General features: G+C 44.5%; 4 protein-coding genes across 5 annotated transcripts; 1 reads left to right on the top strand and 3 right to left on the bottom strand.

The window, feature by feature from the left end:
* BCIN_16g00600 (hypothetical protein) lies at positions 1-1,430 on the bottom strand. Of its 2 annotated transcripts, XM_024697809.1 has the most exons (5): positions 1,286-1,430; positions 1,095-1,224; positions 923-1,042; positions 643-867; positions 1-597 (listed from the first exon to the last, which is right to left on the bottom strand). In XM_024697809.1, the coding sequence occupies exons 1-5, from the start codon at positions 1,337-1,339 to the stop codon at positions 248-250; spliced, it is 879 nt and encodes a 292-aa protein (XP_024553626.1). In that variant the 5' UTR covers positions 1,340-1,430; the 3' UTR covers positions 1-247. The 2 variants fall into 2 exon arrangements, with proteins under 2 accessions (XP_024553626.1, XP_024553625.1); XM_024697810.1 differs by having other exon boundaries at positions 643-1,042.
* Positions 1,430-3,549, top strand: Bcbfr2. The gene is made up of 3 exons (XM_001546844.2): positions 1,430-1,578; positions 1,644-1,746; positions 1,804-3,549. The coding sequence occupies exons 1-3, from the start codon at positions 1,518-1,520 to the stop codon at positions 3,395-3,397; spliced, it is 1,758 nt and encodes a 585-aa protein (XP_001546894.1). The 5' UTR covers positions 1,430-1,517; the 3' UTR covers positions 3,398-3,549.
* Positions 3,550-4,461: 912 nt separating this feature from the next.
* Positions 4,462-7,027, bottom strand: BCIN_16g00620 (hypothetical protein). The gene has a single exon (XM_001546845.2). The coding sequence runs from the start codon at positions 6,738-6,740 to the stop codon at positions 4,887-4,889; it is 1,854 nt and encodes a 617-aa protein (XP_001546895.1). The 5' UTR covers positions 6,741-7,027; the 3' UTR covers positions 4,462-4,886.
* Positions 7,028-7,394: 367 nt separating this feature from the next.
* On the bottom strand, positions 7,395-10,724 carry Bcpck1. Its single transcript, XM_001546846.2, has 6 exons — positions 10,006-10,724; positions 9,700-9,797; positions 9,442-9,642; positions 8,443-8,997; positions 7,875-8,392; positions 7,395-7,825 (listed from the first exon to the last, which is right to left on the bottom strand). Exons 1-6 carry the CDS (start codon positions 10,190-10,192, stop codon positions 7,549-7,551), a joined length of 1,836 nt encoding a protein of 611 aa, XP_001546896.2. The 5' UTR covers positions 10,193-10,724; the 3' UTR covers positions 7,395-7,548.
* Positions 10,725-13,229: the final 2,505 nt, after the last annotated feature.

Genomic DNA, 13,229 nt, shown 5'->3' on the forward strand with positions numbered 1-13,229 from the left:
TGAAACATGCTAAAGATTGCTTTTGGATAGGAAACCTGAGAATCACAAGCCTTGTGGGGGCTTTCTGTTTTCATCTGACCTTGAATCAACAGTTCAGGTACGAAAATTTCCGCACCGCACTTGATACCACGATTTCTATGGCTCTCCTTTACATTTCATTGCCCCTAGAAGTTTCTTAGCTTTACAATGTCTATATTGTTTGTTGCTCGCCCCTTGACTGTTGTTATTCTGGTCTTAATAAATACTATTAGAACAAGCCAATCTTCTTTCCTACAACTTCCGTAATTGACATAAATGCTTTTGCTCTTTCGCTTTCGGGCTCCGCTACCACGGTTGGTTTTCCCCTATCCGCATCATCGCAGATATTCGCATGTAATGGTATATCTCCTAGAAAATCAATTCCGTGCTTTTCGCAAGCAGTAGTAACCCCCGAATGCGATCCAAAAATATGTGTGCTATTCTGACAATGTGGACATGTGAATAACGACATATTCTGTACCATTCCCAGAATTGGAATATCGATCTTCTTGAACATGTTGATACCTTTCACTGCATCTTTAAGAGCTATGTCTTGAGGTGTCGACACAATCACCGCTCCTGAAAACGGTTAGCACCTCCAACCAACAACAAGAATGCACATACCATCAAGTACGATTTGCTGCGTTATGGTCAATTGAGTGTCTCCAGTTCCTGGTGGCAAATCGAGAACCAAAACATCCAATCCACCCCAGTCTACCTCGTGTAGAAGTTGCTGCAATGCTTTCATGACCATCAATCCACGCCACACAACTGGTGCCGCATCACCCACTAGGTAGCCCATTGACATGGACTTGACGCCATAATTCGAGAGTGGTATAAGTTGATTGTCTGCCGCCCAAATATCAGACGTGTCCCATATATTGCATTCGGACCAAAAACGCACTTGAGGATAATCTAGGCTCCCCAGATAGATTCAATAGTGTCGGTATTGAGGGACCAAAAATATCTGTATCTAGAATACCACTTCTTAGACCACGACGAGCAAAAGCGAGTGCAAGATTGACTATCTCTCAATCAGTAGCCGTTTACATGTAGATATTACACTGAACTCGTACCAGAAAGCGTCGACTTTCCAACTCCTCCTTTTGCAGATGAAACTGCAATCACTTTCTTTACGTCTTTTATCTTTCGTCGTTCTGGCAATCCACGCTGCATGCGCGGAATACTGCCCGTTCGTGGTAATCCCTGGTATGCGTCAACGAACAGTTTCTCATTCAGTCTCCTTTGAATGATATTCTTCACATACCAATGGGTTCTCATGCTGTAAACTCCGTAGAGTAGAGAACAATCGTTGTTTCATTTTATTCTAATGTTTAATTGAAGCTTCATTAACAATGCGACGAGAGCTCAACTTTTGAGCGGATATGGACCCGCTAGCGCGCCAAGATTTCATGGGGCGGAAGCTCCAAAATAATTTTTTGGATTGAAGTTCTGCGGAAAAACAAAACTTCTCAAAGTTTGCGGTAAAAACAAACAATATGGCGAAATCAAAGAATTTGGCAAAACAAATCAAGGAATTGGAGGATCCTGTCCCCAAGGGTAAGTTTGTATCCTTGGTTAATTACCGCAGAGACAATTTTATTGACTTGGACTTCTTTTCGCAGACTTCGATCCAGAAGATGATAAGCCGGCGCAAGAGAGCGGTTCGGAAAGTGGTGATGAGAGTGATGATGGATTGGCGGGGACAGAACATTATGTTCAAGTTGGGTAAGGAGCTTTTTTAATATATTTTTACAATGAAGCTTTACTAATCAAATATCACAGAAAGAGCAAGCTCCGAAAACCAGAAGAAGTCGCACTTGGCCCTCAGTATGCCGGATCTCGAGTCACTCGCGAACAATTGATGAATGGCGACGATGAAGGTGAATCCGACTCTGTATATGAAAGTGTTGATGAAGAGGCAAAATTCGAGGGAATGGAATTCAATGGGGAATTTGACGATATGGAGGTCGATAGTGATGAGGCTTTGGCGGAGAGCGACGAGGAAAAGTTCAAGGATTTTGTCTTCCGGGGAAGTGGAAAGCCGAAGAAGCCTGTTGACACAAAAAAACCTTCGGATGTCAATGGCATTAAGAAAAGGCCTACTGCTGCCGATTTCATGTCTGACAGTGGTGAGGAGGGTGTGAGATTGTCTGAAGAGGATGATGACGAGGATCTTGAGGACGGAGAGGAGGATGAAACCGATGAAGATATCTTGGATGTTGATGCTCAACATGCCGACTCCATGGACGAAAATTCTGACGAAGAGGATGATTCGAAAAATCCTGACCAGAGTGGTGATGAGGAAATTGGTAGTGATGAAGAGAGTGAAGAAGAAGCATCTGGCGACGACGAAAACGATGAAGACGAGCAGGCAAGACGTGCTGAACTGCGAAAGATCATGGGAGAAGAACAGAAAACAGTTGTCGCAACAATTTCTCAAGCAGCAAAGGCAGATGCAGACAAGGGTAATGCTGTGAAGCAACAGCGCAAAGCATTCGATTCCCTTCTCAATGTTCGTATTCGCCTTCAGAAAGCTTTAGTAGCTACCAACTCGCTAGCTGCGGCCGATGATAAAGACCAGGAGGACACCGATGAGAATCCTTTCCAAGCCGCAGAAGAAGCTGCTATTAAGTTATGGAACACAATTGATGGGCTTCGACACGATCTTTCAAAGGCGGCCAGTACGTCCAAAGCAGGACAGAAACGGAAGCGCGGCATTGATTCCGCCACTTCTTCTTCTGCCATCTGGGAGCGAATGCAAGCTTCCGAGATTGCAAATATTGACAATCGACAAACTGTCCTTGAAAAGTGGTCTAGCAAAGTCCGTGCTACAACAGCCCTCCCTATCTCCCGCAAACTCAACCCCAATGCACCTCAACAATCAATCACTTCTCTTCTTCAAGATACACTCTCCAGCTCTGAACATCTCATTTCCCGCACCAAGGTCCCTCGCTCTTGCGCTCCTGTTCAGAAACAAATGAAGCTTACCACCGATCCAAACATTTACGACGATGCTGATTTCTACCAACTGCTTCTCAAAGAATTGCTCGATCAACGAATGGTTGATTCTTCTTCTGCAGCTGCCGGTGAAGCTGGTAAACCAATGCAATGGACAGCAGTGAAAGAAGCCAAGACTAGAAAGAATGTCGATACCAAGGCTAGCAAGGGCAGAAAAATGAAATTCACAGTTCACGAGAAGTTGCAAAACTTCATGGCGCCGGAGGATAGAAATACATGGGAAGAGAGTGCGAGGGATAGATTTTTCGCAACTTTGTTGGGTAGAAAATTAGATTTGGGTGAGGGTGGTGATGAGGAGGACGTTAGCGACGATGAAGTGAACAATGAGGAGGCGGGTTTGATGTTGTTTAGATCTTGAGGTTGAGTTCGTTAGGCGAGAATGGAGTAAACATACAGGTATAATAAAAGTTTGGTGATAGATGTATGGATATATAGCATAGCATAGGAACTTGGCTGGAAATTATATGATACCAAAAAGAATAAATATCTTGCATAGGTGTTTTCTACCCATTTGGCTTCATTGTTGCAAACCATGATGGAGAGGACAAGTATTTACTGTTATAAGTTGCTCAACTCAAACTTTCCATTAAACACCAGAAATCTAGCACTATCTCGACATATCACCCCAACTCTATATATTATAAGGCCCTAAACAAATGCAAACCTCTATTTATCTAAACGCACTCAACGATCCCGTCCCTCCAGTTCTATTCATGATGGCTAACTCTACCCTACCTAATCCCCACGCATTCAAGCCACAATATTCATCCCCGGTGACTCCCAACCTGGAAATACTTGGACAAAAATTCTTCGTTTCCAAACGAAGCATACGAATCCCAACGAGCGCCCTCTCTATTTTTTTTGCCCTTTCCCTAGCATACTAGAGGACAAAGACAAATCTAACAGTAAAGCCACACAGTCTCCGATAATCATAAGCCGTGATCCTGCCCTCTTCATTTTTAACTCAGTTCTCTACTCTACTAACTCTAGCATGAGAGCCCAATAATAAGAATAGGCTTTCGAGGCTCTAATGATTCGCCCTGTGCCGCGCTAAAAGAAGTTCTATATAGCCTGGCTAGGGGTCAGGGTTAGGCTCTCCGACGGATCCCTTCAGAACAGCCCTCGCGTTTTTATCACGTCACATTATGACATATTCTCTCCATGAGATTACCCGCTCGATGGGTATGAACTTGGCTTATCCAACCACTATGTCGGGTAGGTATTTAAATACTCTTTCCCCTCTGCCTCTGTGAGGCGTAACTTCCTTCCCTCGAATTTCCCATGTGCTGTTTTACCATGTGCTGTTTTCCCATGCTCATGCTATCATATCAGACTGTAGATTTGAGGCTCTTCTACACCGTAGTCGATATTGATCTTAGGATTCCACTTTCACGATTTTCCCAAGCCGCCTACCTACCTATCTGGATAGATACTCATCACCATTATTTTCTAAAATATCTTCCTTGCCCCTTTCTCATTCGCCTATCTACCTACCTACCTATCTGCCTAGAAACGAACCATCATTGTCTAACCTCAAATCAACCATTCAGATATCACGCAGTGAACTTTGGCATTTGTGTGTATACAACCTCGCGGGTAAATCCATTATGTTAATCAAACACTCATTCTAAAGGTCGACCAGCCCACCAAACAGCCAGGAAGCAATTTCAAAATATCAGTAAATATATTCGAGGGATTTTCCTCGCCTAACCCATGCACGCCTATAAATTTCAAAACTCCATTCCTTTAATTATGTCAAGCCCCTATTGCATCCTGCCCATTACTTACCACCCCCAGTCCACAAATACAAAGCTCGGAAGCCAAATTGAGTTTCCAAAACTCTCGCACTAATCCGCACTCCCACTCCCCTCGAAACTCTTCTCCCATAAGCTCCTCAGAAGCGCCGCAACATTTTCTTCATCCAATCCACTACCACCATCTCGATCAGTATCACTACCCCTCTCCTCTCCATCATAACTCTGTCTTCCCCCCTTCCTCGCATTTCCATTCCTCTCTCTCAAACTACCCGCTCGACTCACACTCGCACTCTTACTATGCGTATGGCCATTTCCAGGCCCTGGGATATTTTTGCCCCCATGCCCAAGCTCTCCCATTTTCTCTAATCTCTTAATACCTCGTCCAACAGGATCTTGATGACGTCTTACAACCAAATATTCCAGACCCGTTCTTTCAAGCTGCACTTTGATCCTCGGATCCCCTTTTCCATCTCCGCCCATTAAGTATCCTCCATTGCCCATTCCCATTCCCATGCCCATTCCAGGTCCAAATCCCATACCATTTGCTCCACCATGATTACCCATTCCAATACCTCCATTCAATAATGACAACGCACCTAGACCCTCTCTCTGCGGTTCAATATTTGACGATGCTCTTTGAAGCCAAAGTTTCTGTTGTGTGCGCGAATTATACGCATTAGGCGGTCCCGAAACGCCACTTGTAGAACTCTTTCGACTTCGAGGCAATAGAGCCGATTCCTCTTCCTCGTCAACATTATGTTTTGTTAAATTCCCCATCGACTTCGCTCTTGCTATTTCGCCAATCCCACCATGCGGTTTTTCCAACGCACTGCTATTTATAGCGCCCGTCCTAGATTCTCCCCTATGATCCGGCGGCGGAAACTTCGGACTATTCTCTCCAGGCGTCCCAGCATCTCCTACGAATCTCGATATCAATTCCTGGTTTCCACTCGCGGTACTAGCACCCATACTCTTCACCATCCCCGTCGATCGATCCACGCTACCAGAATGTGCATGCGCCATCTTTGGCGTTGGTTTCGCAGTTGCCATGCTCATTTTCGTTTCCGAAGCCAAATGAGACGGTGTTCTCTGAAGTAATTTCTCCGTGATCAATTTTGCGTCTGCAGTTGAATAACTGCTTCTATTCGCCTTCGTGTTTGTATCTGTCTTTACACTACCATTCCCATCAAAGTGATCAATTGAGCCCTTCGCAAAATCCCTCACAGAATCCGGACCGTTAGTCCTTTTGGCTTTCGGCGATGAAAGAGGAGATTGATGTCGAGAATTGGCGGCGGAATTGGCGGCGGATGGTTTGGCAGATGTATTTGCACTGCGGCTCAAAGCCGGACTTGCAGTCGAACTTGCTTCTTCCCAACCTTCTTCGTTGTCGTCTTCGACTTCTGTTTTTCCCGGCGTAGCTATGCCCAATTCAAAATGTACACTGTTCGGTCTCTTTTTGCCCTGCTGCTCATCCGAGTTCTTAGATTTTCTCGATTGCCCCGTACTATTCTGCACATCTGCCGAGCTCCGATTACGTTTCAGGGCCGTCTGCGAAATGTTTTTCTGCCGATTGAGATTCGTGCTCGAATTGTGTGGTTTATCCCACGGCGCTTGAAATTCCTTCAAATTATCGTTGCTAGTAGTATGGCTGTGATGATTATTGTGGTTATGTGAGCTCAATGTACGAGATAATTTATGCAGCGCCTTATTACTGCTCACACGTCCGTATTTGCCGTGACCGACTACGTGTTTGCGCTCGCCTTTGGCTTTGGGTTCTTTATGCTGTGTAGCAGTTGCACCTGAAGCTGGAGGTGTACCCGCCGGACTATCGCTTTGGTGGCTGGTGACCGAGGACGTGGATCGGTGATGGGCCGCCAGATTGGGCCGTAATTGCGATTGGGATTGCGATTGGGGGGCGTCTTCTGAAGGAGCTGGAGGGGGCATTTTAATTGACGTTTGCTTTAGTGTAGATGTAATGTATGTGATTGATGCAGGGCTGAAATTCGTGAGAGGTGATTGTGTACTTTTTATGGATTGAGATGCAGGACGTCTGGAGGTTGATGTGTTGGTGCGAGCCGATTGCTAGACTGGTGGACTACTCCATAGAAAGCCAAACCTACAAAGTTCTAGATCATGTTCTGTGGGGTGCATTTCTTTATTCACTTCTACTCGAGAGTGTATGAGTAGATACATGTTTGTAATTTGGTGAATTGAAAATGATTGGGCGTGTCAATTGTTTAGTAGAAAGCAGAGTCGTATTCAACTATCCATGAAGTAATTAATCTGACATTGATGCTAGCTACTACACTACTTTATCATGTAGCCTTGTTCAAGAGGCTGAATGGAGGAAGGTAAAAGGGGTAAATGACACTGCATTGCTGCTCTACATACATCTTCAATTATCATACATAGTATTTAACCAAACTTCAGATACCACACAAAAGTTTTAATCTTACCTAGGTATGTATCGTTATCATCATTTCCATCATTTTCCAATGAGGACTTGGACATTAGAAATCATGACAATTGGAAACTCTCAGATAGGTTCTGACTTAAATGGGCCTGAAACATTTCAACAACCACTCACATGCATTTCATTGCTCATCAAATATAATTATAAATTTTGTTCATTCAGTTACTTAAATCTTGATGCTTGATGCTTAGTGCTACATCCGATACATCCCATTAATAAAGAACGCCAGCATATGTTTTGCTTAAATCAAAAATCAAAAACCCTTATTATATACACCCCTTAAACCTTAACAGCTGGCCCTGCTGCAATGACATCCTCAGTAGCTTCCGACTGGTATTTCTTAAAGTTCTCAACGAAGAGACCACCAAGTTTGTTAACCTCGGCTTTGAAGCTATCCTCTCCTTGACTCCATGCATTTCTTGGGTTCAACAATTCCGATGGAACATTGGTGCAAGTCTTTGGTACTTGGAGGTTGAAGGTCTCGTAGTTTTCATACTCAACCTTTGCAAGCTCTCCAGAGTGAATTGCGTCAAGAATAGCACGAGTGTATTTCAATCTAGTTCATGTTAGCATGCGTTTTTCCGGAAGATTCCAATTGTACTTACGGGCAACGCTTGCCACCAGTGGTAGCACCAGCTCCAACCCATCCAGTGTTCAACAACCAAGCATTAGCCTTGTGGTGCTCAATCTTCTCAGCCAACATCTTAGCATAACGCATTGGGTGTAAAGCCAAGAAAGGTTGCGCGAAGCAAGATGAGAAGGTAGCCTGTGGCTCTGTGACACCATCTTCGGTACCGGCCATCTTTGAGGTGTAACCGGAGATGAAATGGAACATGGTTTGGGCGGAGTCAAGCTTGGAAATGGGTGGAAGGACACCACGAGCATCACATGTAAGAAGAATGATGTTGCTTGGGTGGTTTGTCGATAGACAAGGAATCTTAGCGTTGGAAATGTACTCAATTGGGTATGCGCAACGGGTGTTCTCAGTCAAGGTTGAGTCATCATAATCAACAAGACGAGTGTCTGGGTCAAAAACAACGTTCTCAAGAACAGAGCCGAATTGGATAGCGCCAAAGATATCAGGCTCCTTCTCTGCTGAAAGACCGATGCACTTAGCGTAGCACTGCAGATTGTTAGCTTGATACAACGTAATGCAGATTCTGAAACACTTACACCACCCTCAATGTTGAAAACACCACGGTCACTCCAGCAGTGCTCGTCGTCACCAATCAAGGCACGGTTGGGGTCTGCTGAAAGTGTTGTTTTACCGGTACCCGAAAGACCAAAGAAGACAGTGACGTCTCCGTCCTTACCTTCGTTGGCTGACGAGTGAAGAGTGAGAACGTTATGCTTGACAGGCATCTCGTAGAAGAGAACTGTAAAAACACCCTTCTTCATCTCTCCGGCGTACTCAGTACCCAAGATAACCATCTCCTTCGCTGCGAAGTTGATAGCAACTGAAGTACCTGAAGTCATACCCTCGGTGTATCTGTTAGCAGGGAAAGATCCTGCGTTGTAAATAGTATAATCTGGGTGGAAATGTTCGAGATCTTTGCGTTCAGGTCTAATGAGCATATTGCGCATGAAAAGAGCGTGGTAGGCACGAGCGCATACGACTCGAACCTTGATTCTGTATTTCTCGTCCCATCCTGCGAAACCATCGACGACGTAAATACGATTTCTCGTGTTTAAGTAATCAATTGCACGTTCACGGTTGATTCTCCATACCTATCATTGATGTTAGTCTACTAAATTTCCAACATTCAAAAACTCATAGATAAAGTTCGCACGCGACATGTAAAGGGGGAATATGATAGCTGATCACTAATAGCAGCAAGATCGGGATAATATCGGTTTATCTGCACCCCGCGTTTTCGCTTGGGGAAGGAAGGAAAAAGATAAAGCCGAGGATGCCCAAGAGCTTATGACGTAGAAATGTGCGGGGAAATCTCTTAGAATGATTGTTTGGCGTAAAGAAGAAAGGAAAGTGATGAGTTGTAGATGTGAAGATGTGCTCTCAAAAATGCTGAGATGAGATTGCCGTTTTCAAAATCCGTAGTGTTGTAGAGCCAATGTAAATTTCCTCGACTGAAAACGTATTGAATGCATTTCCAAGGAAAAAGTAAAAGACGCAAGAAATGAATGTAAACAGAGAGAGAGAGAGGTTCTTACATCAGGTGTCATTGGCTTGTTGACTGGTCCCCACCAAATCTCATTTTCAGATGATGGTTCTTTGACAATTCTCTTGTCTAAGGGCGAGCGACCTGTCTTAGCTCCAGAGTATGCAGTGAGAGCACCGGTAGATGTGATGGCAGAACCAGTTTCGTAAACAAGTGCATCTTCGTAAAGGGCAGCGACACTTGGATTAGGAACCTAGAAAAGAATAGGAGTTAGCAGCTGGCAGATCCAAAGAGGGGGCGAGATACACACAATAGCTACACGATCATAATCGATATGTGCGTTCTCGTGAAGTTCCTCCTCAAGCTCGGTGTGCTCAACTTGTGGTTGTACACCGCTTGGGTGAAGTGCTGTAAAAGATAATGTTAGCAAAGTGAAGTTGCATAAAAGCTATCGCGAAGCGTCATCATTGAGCTGCGAGCTGAAAGACTGTGGGCGGACTGCTAAAGTCGCAGGTGCGTCGACATCCAATCTGACCCGAACATCAGATGCCAGGTCGAATGCGGCAGGTCTGAAGCAGTGCTGAAGCAGTAGGAGCATGAAGAAAGGTATACTGACATGTGCGATTGACGCTTGGATTTGTAGAAACCATTTTGAGAGTGGAGAGTGATGAAGAATGATAGTTGTTTGTAGGTTGGTGTTGTGCAATAATGTGCGAAGGACCAACACTGCTCTTGTCAGGATATGGAGATGCAGTTCTTTGGATGGGATCGAAAGCCTTCTTATTCATATTTGAGGTCGACATCGTTCGGGTAGTGTGTCTGTGATTATGCCGAGTTTGGATGAAGCTGTCGTAGTAGTGGAGTAGTGAAGACGGCGTATAACGAATCACGCTAATGTTATTGGCCGGAATGGGTGATGCCGGAAAGGAAATATTATCATGTCGGGCGCACCGGAAAACTACGGAATGTAAGGGTTTCAGTGTTGAACACGATAAAGTACGATGCGTAGAACTAGTTGGGACAATAAATAATTGAGGATGGACCCGCATGTCCGAGGCAGAATGATATCAGATCCAAGCGGTGGCTATCAAATTAACGATAATCTGCAGTGGCTAAGGCAGATGCAACAACAAAGCAGGATGGGGCAGGTCAGGGCCAGGGGATGCAGCAAGCAAAACACCAATATGGGAGGAAGTGATTAGAAATTCGTGAATATCGAGGTTTCCGTCTAAAAGGGAGATCTACAGTTACCATCGCATCATCATAGCCTTCGTCCGAAGTGGTAATATTGTACAGCAAAACGGTTTTACGCTCGTCTCGAATTCAGCCGCCGTCGTTCGTAAATGGGATCGACTATTAGGTAGCATTGCAGCTGCATTGCATTTATCAAATTAAATAAGCTTTCTGGGGAGAGTACTTGCAAATGCGAGTAAGTCACCTTCTCTTGTAACCAAGCCTTCCCTACTGAGTAGACGATTAGATGCTTGGGAATTCTCCAGTAGTTGTTTGCTCACACGACCATCCGTCAGACTGGCTACGATTCAACCATTGAGATGCATCTATTCATAACCAGTGAAAGTAGAAATGGACAATGCATTCCTGCCACTTGTAGCGTGAATCATGCAGTGTATCTTGTTCAAGGGGCAGACAGCTCACCAACCATAAACAGGATGATTGTTATTTCTCACCTGTTACCCCGGGACCCCCTCATTTGCCTCGCGGTGTGGAGATACAACACCACGGTACCGTACTGGCGGTGGCTAACCTCCCGTCGTGTGGGAAAGCGTGCGTGGGATATCGATCACGTACTCCCTGTCGTCAAATTTTCCCATTTCCTATTCATAGGGGTGATCCCCACAACTTGGCATTCACATGCTCCGAAGTTCCCCGCAAACTGATTCGGGTAGTCTAACTTTTACGTCTTCTCAGCCCTCTAAGCCTTCACAACCCTCAAAGCCCCCCTTTAAAATTCGGATCAACCCTTACACGTGCCTTGGTCCAGAACCAATCTTTGCCTTCGGGTAGCAAATCGGTACCTAATCGTATCTATTTGGAGGCCCCCATTGGTCCGTTGACTAATTCGAGGCCTGTTCTTGTTTTGTTACGTCGACGATTTCATGCCCCAAAAGATTCGTGACATTTAGCGGGACATTGAAGTCATTAATAGACGCTTATTACTTAATTTGGATCAAACGAAAACAGAAACCTGGAGGTCGAGGTCAAGGACGAAAACAGTTGCCGTTCTAAGACAATCATTTCTACGGGTCTTGTCTTACCGTGCTCGATGGGAAAATCCTTATCCGACGCATTTCACGTGGCTTTTCCGGTAACGTCGACGTATTTTTCTCCAAAAGCAAACCCTTGCCCTTCTCTAACATCATAGACAACAATGCCATGTCATGAATACGAAAAAGCGGCGGAGCAAATTGCCTTATCATCATCACAAGGCCCCAACTCGTTTCCATCACGAAACATCCAGAATGCCTATCTCTTGTAACAACTGTTGCAATATTCAAAATCACTCAAGCAAGGAGCCGTTTGGAAAAAGAAATGGCTCATGTTGCAATACCATTACTATCTAGTGCTTTGATCGGACTTGGTAGTATGAGGGAATTAGTCAGATTTCGATGCTTCAAGGAGTAACATTCTTAAGGGTTATCGTGAAATCTAGGAGCAAGTGCTTCGTAGTTTTCATATGCTGTACAAGTGCGGTTCGGACCTTGGCAGGCTCACGACGTGTGCTCCGGTGTACAGTCTCTTATCAACGACGGACATTGTAGTTGGACCTGAGAACAAGTTCGTTGATCAATTGTTTTCTACCTTCTCTATACTGATGTCCTCGTTTCAAGAATGGGATAAACCGGCGTCACATGCTGAAGATCAAGCCATTGTGCTATCGCCTTCTTATTTTGGTTCCTTCATAGATTGAAGCTTGAGGCTATGGATAAATCGCACATCATATTCTCCGGTGCCAAGATCCACCTTGATAATTAACTACCAATAAGCAGTTCCGACATAGAGAACATTCAAATGGATGTCTCGCAATCTCCAAAGATACCAAAATCCCGAAAAAAAAAAATGGTTTTGACCCATGTACATCGACAAGATGGGCGATTTGCATAATTTAACGAAAATAAGCCGGAAGCACTACCAATTTAAAATCTTCTTCGAACATGTCGTTTTACTCGACATCTAGGATATAAAAGAGCGATCTAGAAGTACCTAAAGATTGGTAACGACTGCTGGGGAATGCTTCTATATCTCAGCAGGGCTGACACCTTGGCGGTCCCGGCGAAAGACTTGTGATCAAAGATTGTGGGTCTACCCCTTGACAAGGAAGCCAAGACAAATTCGCGGGGTGGCTAGTCTCGCTAGTCCACTACATATTCCCAGACCGCACACATATCACATTGTTATGACTTGAAGTTTAGTCAAGCCATGGTTCTCAATTATCCTCTTCACCATCTTGAAATGCTGCTTCAGCTCAGTGGGATTTCTTCTCTTGAGTCCTACCCCTATGATTCGAGTCAAAAGGGCTTGAAAGAATTACAAGGGACACCGACAACACGAGCTTGGGTAAATTGAGATAGGGTTCTTAAATTGCAACTCAAACTTGAGTCACCGGATCTCAAAATTTCAGTGTCCAAACTTATCGAATCTTCGTGAGCTTTACGAACTGTCATTTGACTTTCAGAATTCCAGAGGCAATGCGTTTTAAACGCTCTGCAGCGATGACAAGGTGGCTGCCACTTGGCATTACTAAGTTTGATCAAGCATTACATTTTGTATTCACCTGTCTGAATACAAGGTCCACTCTCATACACTCATTATTAAGAATAA

This window comes from Botrytis cinerea, chromosome 16 (assembly GCF_000143535.2).
Source record: "Botrytis cinerea B05.10 chromosome 16, complete sequence".
NCBI lineage: Eukaryota > Fungi > Ascomycota > Leotiomycetes > Helotiales > Sclerotiniaceae > Botrytis > Botrytis cinerea.